Raw genomic sequence first — 19719 nt, 5'->3', positions numbered from 1 at the left:
TTCTACACGATTCGTCTGATTTTTCGGTTTTTGTGCTGCTCTTTAGTAGTTGTCACCGGGTGCCGGGTGCACGATGACACGGCTCTGCGCACGACTGCATATCAAAATACAGCAGCCGCACTTCGCATGCTATACGCGTATTTATTATAATAATCTCGCTCTGTTTGCATTCATTATTATGGCCCGTATCGAGCGAATTTACCGTAATAGTATAGATATGATACTTATAGCAAGCTTTGATATTGTAAAATTACTTCCCACGTCTGTTCTAGTATGTAATAAAAACGAGACTTCATAGCAAGGCAACCAGTGGTTCATAAAAACACCTCTTTAATGGCAAAATTAGTTCCTTGCGTTGATGCCGCACGCAACGCTCCAATCTCTCTCGCCTGAGGTCTACCGGGTCTGTAGCACTACTTCGTTCTCCGGAGGCCCACGCTATTCCTTTCTTCGGGCATGTTTAGCGCTACATATCTTGAAGTGCGCTCTGAAGCCATTGGGATTGCCCGTTTTATAAGCGCAATATGTGCAAGCGTAGGGCTTCTCACCTGTATGAATTCGAATATGAACTTGTTGCGAGTACTTACTGCTGAATTCCTTCAAACAGTACTCACACCGGAAACGTTTGGCACCTGAGTGCTTGAGTTCATGTGTGCGTAAATTCGTCTTTTGTGTGAAGCCTTTACCACACAGGCCACACACAAATGGCTTGTGGCCCGAGTGTAGCAAAAGGTGGGAGTTGAGGTAAGACATCTGGGAGAAGGTTTTCCCGCAGACCGGGCAAGTGCGATTCTGGAACGAGGGCCCTGGCAAGTCATCGCTGGACGCCAACTCAGCGAGCAGGGGCGTAAGAACAGCCAAATTGAGCCCTGCGCAAATCAGGAACCACCACAAAGCGAAATGATGAAGGCAGAACCAAATCGGGATTGCACAGCAGATCGAGAATCAACCCCATGACAACAGTAGTTAAATTGACGATGCAGGTGACGGTGCCATCAGAAACAAAACAATTGGGAACATTGCTGTCATTTACTGGCCCTTTATATCGTGTATTGCTCGTTATTGGCGTGTTAGGAGCCGCTGTTGAATACACCCAGAAGAAAGGCCATTCACTTTGAAATCACACCTAATTGTCCATTATTCCAAGCATAAGCTTACGTACGATACGCACAAACAGGAACAGCAGTAGCCTTGTGAGTCGTGCCGCAGTGACGACCATGCTTAACTTCGAATACTCTTTGTTGGCACTGCTATTCCTGCTGTCGTTTCCATGGTTAATGATGTTAGTCAGCGTACGATCCGGGGTTAGCTCGCAGAAAAGCAATGGCAATTGGTAGGCACACAAAAAGGCATGGGCGTACTGTACACTTTGCACACTGATTTCCGATTTGTGAAAGCAGCACTCAATTGCTCATGGCCAAGGCACAGCGAGCGACACAAATTGTTAGTAATCGTTCGTGTAAAGCTCCGAAGCTTTGGCTAGTTAGGTGACACGAAGGAAACGGAACTGAGTCAGATTACTGGAAAACGAGCAACTGATGACGCGATACAATTATTCGGCGTAGTCTGCTTTATTTAACACAGGCACCTACTAGTCACTATTCCGAGGTTTTGATTGAAAAGTGCCGATATGGCGTCACGTACGCTGCTTGCCTAAACACGTTATGATTATCGAAAACTAATTGTAGGTAAAAAGCTGATTGTAGGTTAGGGTAAATGAACGAGGTCGAAAGAAAGAGCTAGTACCAATCATGGTCTTATGAAGGTTCAAACAACCGTTTGTATCTTCGCTACTATGAGATCATTGTGGAACGAGTGTGGGGGCCGTACAGTGGGCGAACATAGGTCATAGGTCGCCAACACCTGGAAGTAAACAGTCTGTTAGATGAGTCACAAGCGGAGAAACTACATTTCAATAAATCATAATGGCCGAGATCATTACTATTGTGTCTGCCTGCAGACAAGCAAGGGAACCAGGAGAATTTATCTTTGCAACCGAGACTTTATTCATACTCTCATAAATAAAACATTTCATACGTCGTAGAGACCAGCCAAGAACGTATAACCATTTTGGTGTCGAAACCACGTTACGAACAACAAAAACAAGCCTCGTAAACAAAATAAAACTAGGCTTAAACCCAACATTGACAAATTCGTTCAGCGTCAGCTTTTGCGCAGATATTCTGTGCACGTTTATTTCTCGAAAAGGTCTTTTGTTACATTGGAATAGTACTAGCAGTAGTAGTTATAATAATCCCTGTAAGTAATTTAAGAAGACTGTGTTCATATAATATGAGATCAACAGGGTGTACGAAACCCATCGTTTCCATATATATATATATGTTTAATTTTAAATAGGTATATAGATATAGCTTTTATGTTACTTTCACGGTTCGCGTTGTCAAAAGCAATAAATCCAAAATAGCATTACTATTTTCTATATCTTATATGTATATCTCCTTATGGATTTAGATATCGAGTTGTGTCCCATGGTGCGGTATTAATTTTCTTCTACAGGTTTATGTGTGTGTGTTTATATATATATATATATATATATATATATATATATATATATATATATATATATATTATGAAGCAATATAGCACAATCTAATTTCTCTAAGGTGGTTCTTTTCCGGTACGGCGTAATCAATCACACAATATTCATATTGTGCAGAATGCATACTGCACGAGCACCTATCGTGCCAGCAACCAAAAGGACTTACCAGAACTCTTTGCTGATGTTCTATCATTGATAGGCGAATGTATACGGTCGTTTCAACTGTTATTGTATTGAACACTGCCATTTTCCGCGTACATTTAGACGTTGACATAGTGCGAAATTCAGAACCGTTCGACCGTAAAGCTCTGAAGGCAACTCCCACAACAGGACTATTTTCTCTCAGCGTATCGATTTCAGAAAACTTTTAATCCCGTTTTTAAATTAGCAGCGATTAACGCGTTTACCAAAATAATACCATCGGCATTATTTTCAACCTGAATTCTATAATAGCATAAATAGATGATGACGCGACTATTTTCCAAAATAAATTGTACCACACAAAGTGAATCGAAGCGGTTGCTGGCTTTCTTTTTTGGGTAACGTGTTGACTACGTATAGTTATTTTATTAGAGTTCAAAGCTTGACAAGTGGCGCCACCTGCAGTAGAACGTCGGCTTTGTCCATATGGCGAGCATACACATGATCCTTGAGTCCGTTGCGCTGGGCGAAACACTTGCCACACCCGAGACAAGTGTAGGGTTTCTCACCTGTATGCACACGAAGGTGGACGTTTAGCGAGGCGCGCTGATTGAACTTTTTCCCACACTGTGTGCACTCGTGGGGTTTTTCGCCAGTGTGCGTACGTTCGTGGCGGGCCAAGTGACATTTCTTTGTACAGCTGCAACAGTCGAAAGAACAAAAGGTCAGCAGAGGACACAAAAGGTACCGCGTACGGTTTTCTTCACCTGTTATGATTCAGATTAGGTTTGTTGTGCAAACAGCCAACTAACACACAGAACGGCCTACGCAGCCATCATCCGATCTACAACACTTACCGATAGTCACAGTACTGACACGCAAAAGGCTTATGTCCCGTATGTACAGCCATATGTTCGTTGTAATGGCTTTTACGATTGGTTGAGTACGAGCAGAGTTCACAGGTGAACTTTTTATCACTTCCCATCAAGATGAGGTCAGGGTCGCCCACGAGGAATTCCTGCTGGACGATTCCATCGAGTTCGTATTCATCTTCGCCGCTCTCGTCGTCTTCTAAAAGGGTGACGCCGTATAGACAACATCCAATTTAATAAATCTTATTAAACTGTACACCGAATAAAGCCATGTTCGTAGGGGAAGATGCTCATCGAAAGACAACTTTAATACGTGAGGTTTGACCACCAATAAACGTAGCCGGTCTGTGATAGTTTCCCATTACATCGTATAAAAAAGAAAAAGTCCAATGTGCATAGTGTTTGAGCTCCAGCATTTAGTGTACCGTATAGCAACATTTTACCTCACATTACATTAAAATGTGGAATCATTAAAACGACGAATCGAAATATAAAGTTGGAACTTTTCATAGAGGGAGTAAACGTTGCAGATAGTTTAGAGCCGATTCTGTTTCTTTATTGCACATGATGGTTTTGAGCTAGCGGTGCCGCTTTAACGCGAGTATTCAACGATGGCCATAAAGCCCAGTGTCATTGATCCAACCGAGCATCAAACATAGCAAATAATCTGCCTCGTACCTGAAAGAAGAACGATCGGTCAGTAATGCGTTCATTCGTTCAATCATCGTACCTATACTACAGCATCACCCAATTTCGTTCCCGTAAGGAAAATTTTGTACCCACCCTTAAAGCTTATGCAAGAAATCCCACACTGATGTTAAAGCATGCGAAAAGAGATTGTGCTTACACGGTCGGAAATAACGTTGAACCATGTTTAAGCAACTACGTTGTTTATTTAATAGTACTTCCTAGTAGACAGATAATAGCTGGCAACGCGTGTTATATTTTTGGCATATATTAGCAATATCTGCATTAATAATCATACTAGCACTCGTAGCTTTAATAAGAGTCATCATTGTGTATAGTATAGAATGGTTCGGGAGACATTTGTCGATCGATGCCGCGGGGAATCTATTATATATTGAGGCGTCTTGATAGTCATTGAAAAGGGATTATTCGTGTTTTTCTGATAGCAATCGTTCGCGGGAACACGTCCCGATTTACATCTTGCGTGCTGCAAGGTGTTAATGCAGGTGCTGAAACCGCTAGCTGAACAGACATCAACAAAGTACCGTCATGTAACACGTAATTTAGCTCATGGATACTAGAATTTTATTTGCTATCACGACTTTAACAGTTGCTGCTAGAGATCGATTAAAAGGTCTCATTCTATCTGACGGGCGAACAAGCTTTTTACTTTAAGCCACTATTCATTATGCCCATTTTAGTTTTTATTCAAGTTCAGTGCAGCCGATGGCATTTGCTTCTGTCTGAGCTTCTTGCCTATAGCTGGATAATTCCTTCACTTGACTTTTCTCATGTTATATGTTTCTTTGTCTCACGTCACCGTGAACGTCTGTTCTTTTTCCCAGTGTGCTTACTACATTAGTTCTGTTAGCTTAATATTTGCTACTAGCAATAGGCTGTATAGCTAATGCATACTAAGGTTTTGTCATAGCTAGCAGTGGGTACGTCCAATAAAAACACGGCTTTCTTACCGCGTCGTAACTAATCTCTATTCGGCGGAGACTTTTTTTTGTCTCTGGCATTGGAGAAAAGCTCTGAGACCGTATAGGGTTGTTTCTGCGTCGTCATTGACTAAAGCATTCCGTTGGTGTTTTTCTAAATCATAATAACCCTAACTATTACCGCAGATCGCCATACGAACTTTGCTGCCTCTTCTTCCTGCTTAGTTTTCTATCCTATGTACCGTACATACGAAACTCCCCGTGTAACAAACTTCACTATTTTGACCGTAGAGGGAGCTGCTGTGGGTCATGGTACTGAAGAGATTGCTTTACTGAAACCTTCGCTGTCTTCTGACAAAATTCTGAGTAGACACAAACAACAACATACGAATTGTCCAGCGATCTTCATATAGTAATAATTATACTAATAATAAGGGAAATCCGCATGTTGTACATACGTATATATAATAATTTAGTCTGGCCATGTACTGAAGCACAGAGAAAAGAGGAAATCATAATAATAATTGTGGACCTGTTGTACCATTGTATTGCCACGCTAAAGGTTCGAGATCGTATATATATAGATATATATACTGCTGGCGACAAATACTGACTGTTTGTCATTTTGGATACCGCCGCTGCTTACAGACACCACTACCGAACGTTTTGTCCGTCTCTCTCGGGCTGTCTCCAGTCGTCTTTTCGTTCTTCTGTCTATATTTTTCTGTCTCGCTCTGGCTTCTGAGGAAAAGCTTCAGAACAGAAGTCAAGCAAACGCCCCAACCAATAGCAACAGTGGGATATATATATATATATATATCGTAATAACATGCTTTGTCATGTGAAAGAATAGAGAATACTTGTTCGGTTCACCAGAGAGAACACTCATTCATTTTCTAGCCCAAAATAAAATGAAACATTAGAGGCGACCGGTAAATTGGCCGTCGTTATTAAAACGTAACTGTTTAAATATGTTATGTATTATAGAAGCGGAGTACTCGTCCTATTTATGTATGATTGCTCGAGAAGAGGTTATTATTACAAAGTTAATATTTCTGGCTGTATTATACTGGGTCAATTGAGCTTTATCACCTTCGCGAGCAATGATTTTTTTATTGGCAATACGATAATAGCAGTAATTATACTCGATATCATGATATTAATAACAGTAAATTCCGACAGCCCAAGTTGTAGTTCTTTGGCTGTTTGACTAGTAAGTTATTTTATGAAATAGATAACGCTGTATCGTCACTAGCGAGATTAATGCGCACAAATAGTAATAAAAAAAAGTCAAATGTGCACTTTGTCACCTTTTTTTACCCCCCATAAGGTGAGGGGGTAGGGTAAGTTCGAGTAGGGTCAGTTCTTTTTGCTGTATTGTTTAGTAAAACAGCTGTATCGTTTCAAAAACCTGTTGGTTTTTAGTTCTAGTCATTTGTTCACCGTGGTATTCGTGTTTTTATTATATCTTTTTTCATAGTTGTAACGTCCTTGCACCCAATTGTTTTTCTTGTGATTGTGTAGATCTTGATATTTTTGTCATTATAGCTGTTCAGTATTATTACGGTGACAACACCGTCTTGTTCTCCGTCTTGCGACAAAAGTTAAACTTTAGTAGATAGGTTTGTATCAGCTTTATTTATGTGCACAATTGATCTAGGCTTTTGTGCACTTTGCCTCCTATTTGCCGTTTCGAAGTTTCGCTTCTTATGCTTTAGCCATCTTTGACTGTACGAGGTGAATACGACAATTGTGTCACCGTCTTTATTGTCGGTACCGTGGTTCAGTAACAGCCATCGTGTACACCTGCTCGACACAGCCTTGCCCTCGGTATTGGGGCAGGCGCACAAGGTTCTCGTGCCCAAAAGTCAACTTCCGGCAGTAGCCTCTTATTAAGGACAATCACATTCGCACTGTACTGAGCCAAGGCCTGCCGTTCCACCGCAATCAATTTCGCTGAGTAGCATTCCGAGAACGAGATGAAGACCCATCAAAAGGGGGAACGGGAAAGGTTTTTACAATCTAATCTTATTAGTACCTCTTTAGCTTTCTCGCATTTTGATTTACAACAGGATACGGCTTGACCTTCACTCGAAGCAAGTATATCGGCATTGTCTTTAGTCTGTGGCAATTTTTTTCCAACTAGTCGTAGTGGCAATACAACTACTTGTCGATGTACGTCACCGCACCATCCCGTCACGTCGTGAAGAGGTAAGCCAGGCCATCAACAGATCTCGCGATGCTGGAGTAAGTAATTATCTGCGATAATGCTTCAAGCAACTCCAGTCTCTTTAAGCAACTGCTAATGGAGGTATACTATGAGTACGCCCTCTCTACAAGGCTAGGTAGACCCCTCTCTACGCACGAATTCTCAGGATAGTCCCGTTATCATACTCGCTAAGTAATCATGGAAAACATTAACCGGCATTTTGTTTTGCCCTATGTCTCTTCCTTAACGATGTGATACGTAACACGCTTCTCAGACGTTGCTACGCAAACATATTTTATCAGACCTCTCTCTACCGTTGGCCTACTGACACCGGTGCAGGCAGATTGACTATGGTACTATCTGAAGCTCTATAGAGTTTCGACAGGTGCCTACTATAGGCTCGGGGTCCCGAAAATAGCGGCACCAAGCATATGCCAAGTGGCTGTGCTGACGGACAAAGATCTGAAACCATCTTCGTCTGCCCACCTAAGTTGTGACACGCTGTCACGTGTTTGAGACACTTGGGTTCTTAAGTCAGCGCCCAGCAGTCCATTCGAAATAAGACACTATAAATGTGGAATTTTTTCGCTAGTACCTTTTCTGGCCTTTCAGCTTGTCCTACTAATTACCTTTTTATACCTAGTCATTTATATAGGCTTTTTGTTTATGTTTGTAGCTATCGAAATAGTTTTCTATTTCCGAGTGCCGTGAGCTGTTACAGGCCACATCCGATTTTGCTTCCTTTTTACACGAAAATGGGCAGCTAACATCATATCTAGTCAATCAAGTAACGGTATCGCTTCAAAAAAATTCCTACATATTGACTCTTTCTATTTGTAATTTCCAATTCGTACTGCCTTCCGTCAACATTTTCAACCTGTTATGAACAAAACCTTAATAGTTAATACTTCGCAATAGAAAAGGAAGATGCTGTTTAACTTCTATTCGAAACTGCACTAGCGCTTCGGCCCCCCTCACGATGATGGCGGGTTGTCGAATGGGCAGCCCCAGCGCCAGCGGGGCCACTCGTTGCGCCTCGTTCCGGATGATGTGAACGGACGTGGTCGTTGAAGCTACGGTGCGTCGGGAATGACATTCCGCATAAACTGCAAGTGATTGAGCCAACATGAGCGTCACGGTGGGCATCGAGACGCATCGGATCACGGAATAGCTTGCCACATATGTCGCAGACGAATTTGCTCTCTTTGTGTAGTTTTTCGTGCTCCCGAAGGTCGCGTTTGTTGCCGCACGAGTAGTTGCAGTACTTGCATGGAAATGGTTTGCCATTATTGCAGGTGTTCATGTGATTGATTAGGTCCCGCTGCGAAATCGACCGATAATTGCAGTGGCCACAGATCAGGGGCAAAATGAAAACCGCAGGTGCCGCTCCTAGAGCTTCCTCTACTTGGCAACCGCCCTCTGTGAAATAAATCCATTATGAGAAATTGATGATCAGTTGGGTTGTTGCGATGGTATTACTCTCAATAATCAACAAATTTAGGTAACACTGTCATCGTCAAAACTATTCGATACTTCCACACAAGTACTCGAATCGACAGAAAAATCAAGCCTTGTTACTCTTCTCGGGAGCAAAAAATGTCTTCGGATAACCTTTTCATAACTTTCGTAATGAATGGTTGAAAAGTATGGACGGCTTTTAAGCTAAAGCAAGTATTTCAACACAATTATTTATATTGAACTGAGATTACTGAACTTCAGTATGCACCGTTTCGATCGATCACTTTTTGCCATTCTCCTGAAAACACCATAGTCTCGTTCTTTAGAACTTGTACGGTTTTCCAGTGCAAGATGATCACGAATGATTTTTGCATCTCTCCATTGAAACTGTTAGGTTATCACAAGTGAATCCGGCGGACTTTAGAATTGAACAACTTTCTTGCTTTGAACTACGCGCTACTAGCAGACAAAATATGCTGACAAATTCTCTGGCCCCTAGAAACCTGTGAGCGAAAACCGGTTGAGAAGAAATTAATTCAAAATAACCACCGCGGCAATCAGGTACTCTTTTTTCCCTTACCTTCTTCAAAGGCCAACTCGTCGAGACTTTCGTCATCATTTGATGGATTATTGTTTTCCTTGTCTTCGGACGCACTGCCTGAGCTTGCGCTTAGGTCACTTTCCAGATCTTCTTCTTCGGCTGCAGCGGCTGCGTACGCCGCCAAAAGCTCGTCGACGGCTGTGGCCGCCGCCAATTTGATGGCCGCGTCCTCATCTGAGCCGCTTGTGCCCGGAGGTGGTAAAGCGACCAGGATTTTGGCGCGAACCGCTGCGTCCCTAGCGGCCTGATTGCTGCTGGTCCCTGCAGTTACAGCGGCTACGTCACGTCCTGCCCCTTCGTCGCCACCAGCAGCAGTCGACGCAGAAGTTGACTTGCTGCTGTCCTTCCGTGTCTCGCTACGCTTCGCTTCTTTCACTGTTTTGTTATTGTCATTGCTATCGCTGCCCTTGTCACGGTCGTGTTCGATCTTCGAGATACTGAAGCGCCCCACCCGGCGGATGACTGTTTGATACGTTGACGCGTTATCGGTACCTGTACCGTTGTCGGAATTTTTGTCATCGATAAAACGCGGGTAGGATGCACGAAATAAGGTACCACACAGACACATATACATATGTGTTATAGAATAGATAAGTGATAGGATCGTATAGATATAGCATTACAGACTGAAGACAGTTTTTACGACGGCTATTGCGCTGCTAGCACACGTATCGCGGGCAGCTGTTAATGTAAAAACTCATATCAATTGGAAACTGCGTGGTAGAGACAATGATGGCCGATAATCACAGAGTTACGGTGCAGACTGTGGGGGATGGCCAATCAACCGATCATTCGTCAATGCATATAATAGAAATGATATTTTTACACAGTGAGCTATTTGTTTACAATCGGCATATCGTACCCTTTTGCGGAAATTAAATGTCCGGTTCAGTTTGTTGATTTCTGTTAACAACAGTGATTTCCGCATTATTAGCGTACAAAACTGCGGGTCCAAAAAAGAGCAGCACCTAAGAAGATTACACAATTTATTAATTAGACTAAAATTACATCAGTTGATTCGTGTTGCTCGAAGCCATGCTTTGCCTGAAGATAATATTGTTTTGTGTCATATTTGTTTTCCTAGATCAAGCACGATTGAATCGGTCAAGGAACGAAGCGATATCACCCATATCGAAAAACAAGCTCTATGCATCGGTCTTCCCGAATCGAGCGCCGTTGACTGCTGCAAAAGGAACAAACTATTAGTAAGGTCAGAGTGAACTGATCACCTGAAGATAATATTATACCGTACTTGTACAAGACAGCGGCGTTGGCTAAATCTTTTCTTCAGTTCATATTGTAAATCCTCTTATTGGCAAAAATATATGATTAGCAAGCAAAAATAACTTCGTGTTATCGCGCGGTTTTCCACAAAAGTAGAAGATAGCAGCTTTATAAAAGTCCTCATACGGTACTGTGTGTTTTGGTTTATTTCTGCTTTGTCTCATTTTTATTGCTCAGCAATTTTTTCTGCAATTATTTTTCCCTTCAATTATAGTGCGAGAGTTAAGATCTGCATAAACTATGCCTGCACGACTAGATGTCTTTCCGTTACGTCCACTTCTGTAAGCTGCGTTACATAGTAGTTGGTTATACATAATCCGCAATCTCGTTCGTCAAAGTTTTTGAATCTCGTTATCAAGTTAAATATCTTCGGATTTCAATCTGAGATCAGTAAGAATAGTACTTCGTGATCTTCCGCAGCGAGGTTTATCCTAATGCTAGTCATAGCTGATACTAAAAACGACAACTGTTTTTTTACTTTACATATTCTATGTAACATATATCATACTTTTTGTCGTTGTCACACACTTCTACCGGTGACACCGCCTAACGAGGCGGCAGATAGAAGTTCGACAGCACTGGCCGTAAGAAATCTTCTGCAGTGAATGTCAACGATTTAGCTAATTCTAGCCTGTTTTTGGAGACATACCGTGAACATGCTCACAACCACAGAACACAAACGCTATTTTCCAGTTCACTCTAACATTACAAACACAATTACCTTTCTTATTTATAGAAATTATAAAAAAAAAAAAAGACCCGAGTGCATGACACGTGCGAGAGAGGTCGTAAGTTAAAGAAACTTCCAACACAGAAAATAGGCAATATTTTTTCAGTTTCGAAACACGGCATATACATACGCCTCGTTAGAAAGAAAGCTGTCTGTTTCAAGGTGAGCAGGGTTCTATTTACTCTAATGGGATGCTTTAACATTAACTGCAATTGCCCTATTTTTTTTTGTCTAAACGAAAGCTTGTTCGATTCATTCGTGTTTCATTCTATTTAGTTCGTGTGCATCGCACTAAGGTAAGACAAATTAGTGAACTTGTGGTAATTTTTGCCTTCCAATAATACAAATCGTAAGCGTAAACGGTACGTTTTTGAAGTAGTCGTAGATAAAACTTCGTATACTTTGTTTTTATTACACAAAATATCCAAAAACATATAAGCGCGTAAACACACACATACACACATATCAGTAAGTTAGAATAAATAATATCCTGTAAAGTGTCGTCTATCTCCGAAGTGGTGACCTTGACGTCGTTACATAAAACTTTCATTCGTAAAATAGCTCCATTATAATTACATCTATACGTCACAGCCGATCGGCCAAGATGTTTTTCCCCTATTTCCTGATCGTGCTGATTTTTCTTTAGCTCTCAAGTTTTTGCAATTAAACCAACAGCAACAATCATTATACAGACTCCACATTTGTTCAGAAAGTTTTTGTCAGTGTTGCAGTTCAGATGAAAATATAAATCTGCACGGCTATTTACAAAAACACCTTTTAGTCAGGACGAACACATGCATGTTACTCTGATTAACTGAAAATAAACCTTGACCAGACGGATGCACAGTAGATCACACAGATTTGACATTGGACAACGAAGCGCCTTCACACCTATCCTATCCTAACCAGTTTTGACTTAATAGAAATTGTTATTTTATGGTATTATTAAAATTTCATATGCCGTCGTTGAACACACTCGTCAATTTTGTCGGGCAATTTTAACGGGTACAAATTAATCAAGCTCCATAAAAAGTTCTTTTAGCTCCATGGTAGTGAACCTGAATTTCGATGCCGTATGAAACAACTATACCCTCCCCATTGGATCGAACAAACGTACTCTAGCACACACGCCGATAGGCAACCGCTATATACAGGAATCACCGAAGTGGCAAGCGTAATATTACAAAACTACACAGTGTCTTCCTCAGCTCCCCGAGATTATTTTTGTTGCAAATCGATGTGTTGTCTCCAAAAACAGCATTTCCATGAGCTCCATATTCAGATCCACCCTCTGCTCACTAGAGAAAATCGATTCATCGTTATCATTTTAGAACCTGACGTAACAGTAACAGCAAATTCACGGCAATAGACTCGTCATTATAGATCATCATCACTACTCATAAACGAGGTGAGGACTTGCTGTCACAAGATGTCCGTCACAACGGGATCCACGCTGGACCCAAGATGAAGTCGGCGGTGTCGTTTGAAATTGCTTCCGTCGCTGAAAGTCTTGAAACACACTTCACATTGATAAGGCCGCTCGCCCGTGTGAACCCGATAGTGCCCCATAGCTTTAGCTCGAGTCGAGCTAAGCTTTCCACAAACTCCACAACGAAACGGTCCCGTGCCGATGAAACCACACCCGGCACTTTGAGCTCGCTCCACCTTTTTGCGACGTCTTGACGAAATCACCGAAGCCCTCATCGTGGAGGTTGCCCCTAACGAGTCTCGGTAATGCATCCGGGAAAGGTTTGGTTCGATAGGTTCCTCTATTGCAGGATCATCGAGCGAATCTGCAAGACGTCACAGAGCTTGCTTTTTAATAGTGCATCCTCTTTCACTAATCAAGATTAGTAGTGTAAGTAATTCTTTTCTGGATAGCTGGTGAAAAGTTTACTTTTCTATGTCGGACGTTGTGTTTAAACATTGAAAAGTACCCTCGAAGGTTTAAGAAGCTTTGATTCCCAACGGTTGTCTGTCATTTACTTCGGACACGATGATCAGTTGAAGCTACGAAAACAACTATCTAGTCAGTTACGGTATCAAATTAGCCGGTTATCGATTAAACTATTATCGTAGTCATAATTTTAATTAAAACGACAGTGTCCTAAAAAAAAAAGCAATAGTGCAGCACATAGCAAATCATTTAAGGCCTTCGGCCTTGAGATCCGGGGTCCCGCATCTTGAACGTACGGGTTCTGGGCATTTTGTATGGTCATATCAGCTCAGCCTAGGTTCGCGGTACGTCTTAGTCTTGGGACCGTGTCGTTTCCAGATTTCCTACAAGAAGAAAGCTTTATTAGACTCCGTCAAACAGGAAACCATAACGCCACACAAGTCAATGTTTAGACGATCGACATTATCGAAGAAGGGGTCGTTGATAACACCCTGCTAATAGCTTTAAGCTTCTACCGAAACAAAAACAATCTAAGGACTATGTTAGGAAAACAAGAACATCAATTTCATTAAAAAACAAATTATGTAAAACCCAAAAAGGCAGACAGTTCTATACGATAAGCATCTAAATATCGCAATGTGGTTGCGGGTGCACTGAACAACTACGCGATTATAAAGCATATGTCTAATTTGTAACGTCTATGCAGTAATTATAGATAGCTTACTTCTAGTTAAGTTAAAATGTCTGCCGTTCTGTTTGTTTCTAACAAAAAGGGACATCTTGGAAAGAATTCATTAAGATGTTATATATCGTCGTATACGTATACTATGTTGAACACACGTTTCTACTTGTAGAAGGTACATGTTCAGGCTCCTTTATTGAAGTTTGGACAATGCATTGTTTAATATTATTCTTTTAAATGAGACAAATATTTGAATATTACGGTTGTTTGTCCTACGACATTTTCTCGAACACCTTATGACACACGTGATACCTCTGACCACTTACGACAGTCTCACTGGCCTTAGTGACGGGAAGCTAGACACTCGGCGTAGGTCATAGTTTGCGGTCACACTCAAAAGATCATTCAGACTCTGCATTCATATTTTTTTGCCTATACTTGGGTTATAGGATTTGTACAGAATTAAATATGTGTATATACGTCACTTTCTATGGGATTCGAGGTGCTTAGCCCATTCACTACGACCAGACAGGTTGATCTTGCATCTGCTACAGACGAATCTGGCGGGCGACGTCAATTTCAAACTTCGTTTCAGGTTTGCAAAACGCTCCGCCGAATTGTATCGAGACGAGTGGCTGGCAGCCGAAGCTGGTTGCAACTCGTTGACTGGGGAGGCTGCAGGCGGGCTTTGCTGCTGCTGCTGCTGCTGTTGTTGTGGTCGTTGTTGTTGACGTGAAGTCTTTGCTGACGAAGAATTGCTAACTGCGTCGGTAGTCGATTCGTCAGAGTCTTCACGATCCTGTTTGTTAAGGGTTGTGACAGCATGCATTAATTCGAGCGACGACGACGACGACGACGACGAAAATGATGATGATAATGCTAACAAACTTCCAACTGACGCCGGAGCGTTTCTACGCGCGCGAAGTAGCCTGCCGCCTACAATTGCGCTATTACTGGGAAAAGTGTCTGACGAGATATTTGATGTTGCTGGCAATAGAGCTGATGCCGGTGACGGTGAAGACGAAGTCGAAACATCAACAGACGGAGTCTCTCGAAATCGTCCATTTACATACGAAAGAAAATTAGTAGATGTAGTAGCCGTCGTCGTATTAAGGATAATCGGACTGGAACTGGTTAGAATAGAAGAGGGCGCTGGTTTTTTTGCGTACGGCATTTGAAGGTGGGATACAAGAGTCGGCATCAATCGACGCCTTTTCATCTGTGTCGTCGATTCAAACGATGGGCTTGCGGGTTCACATTTGACCGACGACATTATAGGTATTTCGTAGAGTTCTTCGCCGGTAGTGCTTATCGTTGGCATTGTCTGGTCGCATTGAGGAGAGCTAAAAATGCTGCTATCTACAGACATTAGGTCTGGCAAAAATTCGCATTGATCCTCTTGTTGTTGGGGCTCCGAGAGTACCGCCTCTTCACAATTGACATACTCTTGGACGATGCATTCTGAGCTGCGGACATTAGTCGATTGGCCGGTACCTATTGACAATCCCTGCTTACGTGTGCTCATAGAGCGGGAACAAGAACCTTTTGTTAATTCCCACTTTGTTTGGGGATTACTAGATTCAGCTTTTTCAGTGCACTCTCCTGTGGCCCAATTGAGCACAGCAGAGGCCAATGTCTGACAATTTGCTGGCATAAAGCGATTTTCCCTCGCCGAACTGCTCGACCCATCTATATTAGATAAGCTTCTCTGGGCGGCATCAGCACCTAGACACACAGCGTGAAGGTTAGGAATGAACGGTATCCAACATGTCTTTTCTTCCAGGGTTAGATTCCTAGTGAAGGCCTATGTTCATCAGAACTCAACAAAAGTCACATGGCAAAGGTGAAAACAGTGGATTAATAACCATCTAAATTCCTTACATCGACCATTTATTTCAACGAACACGTTTTTAGTTATTTCTTAATAAACTTAACCATTTATTATAAGTTGTCGTTAAAGCTCAGCTAGCGCTCAGGTTTGAAATTAGGCCAGATCGTCTGATGGCTCCTCACAAAGGTTTTTGTAAACTAAACCTGTAAAAAAAACACGTGTTAGTTTATAGGTAACTTGCAACCTGTGTATGACTTCTGTAAAAATCCCTTTTTAGAAAAAATTAGATTGTACTTACACCCTACGAGGCAATTCGATAGCGATGCTTAAAAAGAGTGCGTGTTTGAAAGTATCCCGACCTGTGCGTTAGTATCATTTCAGATTTAATCGATCCATAATAACGGAGGATCAAGAGGTTGTCATCGTCTCCAGAATGAAGCGTAAACATTTTGCCTACAATAGAGATTTGTGATACAAGATCTCCCAATTGGCATACTTAGATATCGTTGTACGTAGTTTGACTAGTGGACCGTGCGGGCGAAGTCGGCAGATTTACGATGGCATGCGATACTACAGGATTCGAATCGGTTCGCCTTCAGTAGGCGGCCTATAAGGACTGATATATAAATACTAGTTCAATTTTTTTTAGGAATATAGGGGGTTCTCTTTTATGACGAGGCTCATCAAGTTTCCGATGTAGCTGCTCGATTTGTCCTGTGTAGCCTGAGAGTAATAAGCGCGAGCGTATCCAGCGGCTGGTGTCCGAGGAAGTTCTGGCCTTTCATAAACTGCTTTTTGATTTCGTTCTCGCTCTTTTATAAGTTGCGGCAGCAAAGGCTGTATGAATGTTTCGTGCTCGGCTTAAATCAATTGAAGTGCTGGCGAGCACGTCAAGATCGTGGTCCATGATTCCGGTTTCATCCGTCAGAATACGGAAATATACAAGTTCCTCTGGCCCTCTTCGATACCTAAACACACAAAACTAACTGTAACCTTGTTCACGGCAGTCATGGTTTACGAAGTTATTTTGCTGTTCTTTTTCGGCATATTCATATATTCGGAGTCAGCTTGAAACGTTAGTTTTGTATAGGGTTGATTTAGATACCGTCTGCGATACCACCGCAAACAATATTCCAAAGGTGGCTTTTGTAACATACAACGTATGTTAGTTAGATTGTTACATAATAATAACAATGATTATTATTACTATTACTGTAGTTGTACATTGTACCACTGTAATATCTCAGGCCTTAGTATATACGGCGTTGCCGAGAAATACCTTTTGGATCATACCGGATTTTCAGCACTTAGTGGAAGACACTTAGTGGAATCAATCAAGGTGATTCTACTGTGGATAGGAACCATTTGCCCATATATAACTCACAAAATCACTGTTCCTGACTTGTTTAGAGCTTCCTTTACGAGCATATCAGCAACTTCTATCTTCATCACTTCTAACATAGCTATGCATCTATAAATCATTCTTAGATATACACGACGAAGTTTCCCTTCATTATTACGTAACATGATATTGTTGAAAAAACTTCGTTCAATAACGAGCACGGCTAAGTTACACCTTATATCATTCCGTTCGTCCGCATATTTTTTTGGGTACGTTTATACATATCTTAGATTGCTATTTTCGTAATGAACGATAGTCGTTGTTGTTGTTGCTGTCAAAGTCAATCGATAAACAGAACCCGCATTACCTTTCGGGTTTGAAAATGGGGCAACCACATCGAGAAGTTTTTGGTATAAGGATATTCGAAATTTCTATAATAAAATGGAAAAAATCTTTTCATTAACTAGGTGCACAGAACAGACACGTCCAAGTCTAGAAGCCAATGTCAACTCTGCAGAGAAATTGAGTTCGGCCATTTCTAGAGGATTATGAAAAAAAAAAAAAGATACAGGCATCTTTTTTGCAGTAACTAATAATCACATTGGTGTCGTACTTGTACAAAGCTAACAGTGTAAGGTCTCAACATATAAACATAAAACGTTTAAAAAAAAATAGAAGAAGAAGAAGAAGAATATTTAAAGAAAAATATTACTATACCATACGATGGTACTTGGAATTATATGGCTATTATATGGCAATACTGAAGGTAAGGTATGGATTTGCCTAAGATCGAGTGAATTGATACATTGAACAAGTAAGCAACGCTCAACAACGCATCAACACAAAATTGTAAGATTTTAAAAGCGAATAACTGTGAAGTTTCTCTGCCTCTTTAAACTTTTACGCGACAATAATTATTTACATTACGCGCTGATTATGTCTCATGTGCGTGTAGAGTCCGTAATTACGCGTCATCCCATCACTGAATGCTTTAGAAAATTAGCTTATTTTTCCTATATACAAATGGGGGTGAAACACTACGGAGCGCCCCTCTTCATTTGGTTACGTACAAGCTCTAGCGTACTTCTCACCGAAAATCGTATACAACAGATTTCTTGGCATCTATTAGATTTTATTTTTTTAGCGCTGATGGTTTAAACGTACGAGCACAAAGACCCGCTTGGAAGCGACACACAGCCGGGTCCCAAAAGCTGGTCCTAATTGCCGACTTCGGTTGCCGCCTATGGCCCGCTAGACTTTCTCCAGTTGGCCGGCGTCATTTCGTGACAAAGTGGCCACTTCATTCGAGATGCTACTCGTTGAGCTTGTCTCACCGAAGGATGAACCTGATAATATCGGCAACGAAGACGGGGCATGACCCGAACAACGGAGTAAGGGCCGGCCGCGGTGTACGGTGCGGCCAAGAGACTGGCCAGGGCAAACCAGCGATAGCAGCAGCGAAAGGGCAGTTGGAACTGCGGCACGCTCGTGATCAAACTCGCAGACGCATTCTGAGTTTTGATCGAAATAACCTATTGATATGTAGCTTCCAGGAACCGACGCAGCAGCTGCAGGAGCGTTCGCTAATTCTATTGATTGCTTGTTCGATTTGCCTACCACTAAATTATCGTTCGCGTTACAGATCTTCGTATTAGGTACGGTACTAGTGTAAGGTGTCGATTAAAATGAGCACTGAGCTATCGCCGAATGTAGTTGATGGTGCGGTATACGTATCGGTTCGCAAGGCCATCTGAGATGTTGGTGGGCGTTAAAGTATAATGCGCAGGGTCGGTGTTCATGGCCGTTGTGAAGGAGGGGCAGCCGGGCGCAAGATAGCCCGCTACGGCTATAAAGGACTAAGAAATTCGTCTTCTAGGAAGTTTTCCCATTCGATTTTCGATTTCATTTTCACGGGCAAACGTTTCCCTATCGGTGTCCTCTGTTAAATCAATTGAGATCGGTTTCACAGACCAACTTTTTTCTGGTTGCTATTGATGCAGCTGCAGTTCTTGGGCAGCCGTAAAAGCACGGTTTCCGTTAGCTGTGAGGCAATCGTTGTGGGTCTTAGTAAAGATGTGACTGGCATTGATGAAGTCATGGCGCCAATGCGGAGGGCAATGTGCTTACAATTCGAAACTGTTCTTGTTGTGTAGCAGTTGCTGTACGATGCCCTAAAGGGCCACACGACAGCCTCGTCGCGAAGAAACCTGCTCAGATAGAATATGTTACCAATAAACGTGATAATACTTCTACTGCAGTTGATTTTACTATGGCTGAATAATATCTGCTAAAAGGTCTATAAGCTTCATCAGAACACGAGCAGCTTTTATTGAAAGCAATACATGCTGTCCGATTGAATTCCTCGGTGATTGGTTCCGCAGTCCAACAGGCTCATCAGACCCGCCAGGCATCGATAGAGGATCAGCTGGTCAACATTACTTCTGTAGACAGGTATAAATCTGTAAGAAACGCCCTCTGTGAGTA

The 19719-nt window shown here is 41.9% G+C and overlaps 3 protein-coding genes across 3 annotated transcripts; all 3 read right to left on the bottom strand.

The window, feature by feature from the left end:
* Window positions 1-295: 295 nt before the first annotated feature.
* On the bottom strand, window positions 296-19701 carry LOC111250866 (uncharacterized). The gene is made up of 4 exons (XM_086990501.1): window positions 14548-19701; window positions 3559-3807; window positions 3140-3401; window positions 296-945 (listed from the first exon to the last, which is right to left on the bottom strand). Exons 1-4 carry the CDS (start codon window positions 15714-15716, stop codon window positions 439-441), a joined length of 2187 nt encoding a protein of 728 aa, XP_086846627.1. The 5' UTR covers window positions 15717-19701; the 3' UTR covers window positions 296-438.
* Window positions 4447-11716, bottom strand: LOC147755530 (uncharacterized). The gene is made up of 2 exons (XM_086990018.1): window positions 9449-11716; window positions 4447-8829 (listed from the first exon to the last, which is right to left on the bottom strand). Exons 1-2 carry the CDS (start codon window positions 10041-10043, stop codon window positions 8345-8347), a joined length of 1080 nt encoding a protein of 359 aa, XP_086846144.1. The 5' UTR covers window positions 10044-11716; the 3' UTR covers window positions 4447-8344.
* Window positions 11870-14545, bottom strand: LOC147755529 (uncharacterized). Its single transcript, XM_086990032.1, has 2 exons — window positions 13677-14545; window positions 11870-13276 (listed from the first exon to the last, which is right to left on the bottom strand). The coding sequence occupies exons 1-2, from the start codon at window positions 13687-13689 to the stop codon at window positions 12906-12908; spliced, it is 384 nt and encodes a 127-aa protein (XP_086846158.1). The 5' UTR covers window positions 13690-14545; the 3' UTR covers window positions 11870-12905.
* Window positions 19702-19719: the final 18 nt, after the last annotated feature.

Source organism: Varroa destructor, unplaced genomic scaffold (assembly GCF_002443255.2).
Source record: "Varroa destructor unplaced genomic scaffold, Vdes_3.0 BEIS01000005.1, whole genome shotgun sequence".
In the NCBI taxonomy this organism is placed as follows: Eukaryota; Metazoa; Arthropoda; class Arachnida; order Mesostigmata; family Varroidae; genus Varroa; species Varroa destructor.
Note: the sequence above shows the minus strand (reverse complement) of the source record. Positions and strands in the feature narration are given on the sequence as shown.

Bases quoted from the DNA above. Each gene is read 5' to 3' on its own strand.
- LOC147755530 (XM_086990018.1), bottom strand. From the start codon at position 10,043: ATGTATATGTGTCTGTGTGGTACCTTATTTCGTGCATCCTACCCGCGT. The intron at 8,830-9,448 runs GTAAGGGAAAAA...TTTATTTCACAG, and splicing joins CGAGTTGGCCTTTGAAGAAG to AGGGCGGTTGCCAAGTAGAG.
- LOC111250866 (XM_086990501.1), bottom strand. From the start codon at position 15,716: ATGCCAGCAAATTGTCAGACATTGGCCTCTGCTGTGCTCAATTGGGCC. The intron at 3,808-14,547 runs GTGACGTATATA...TAAGATTTATTA, and splicing joins CACCTCGAATCCCATAGAAA to AATTGGATGTTGTCTATACG. The intron at 946-3,139 runs TGAACTCTAATA...TCATGGGGTTGA, and splicing joins TGGCGCCACTTGTCAAGCTT to TTCTCGATCTGCTGTGCAAT.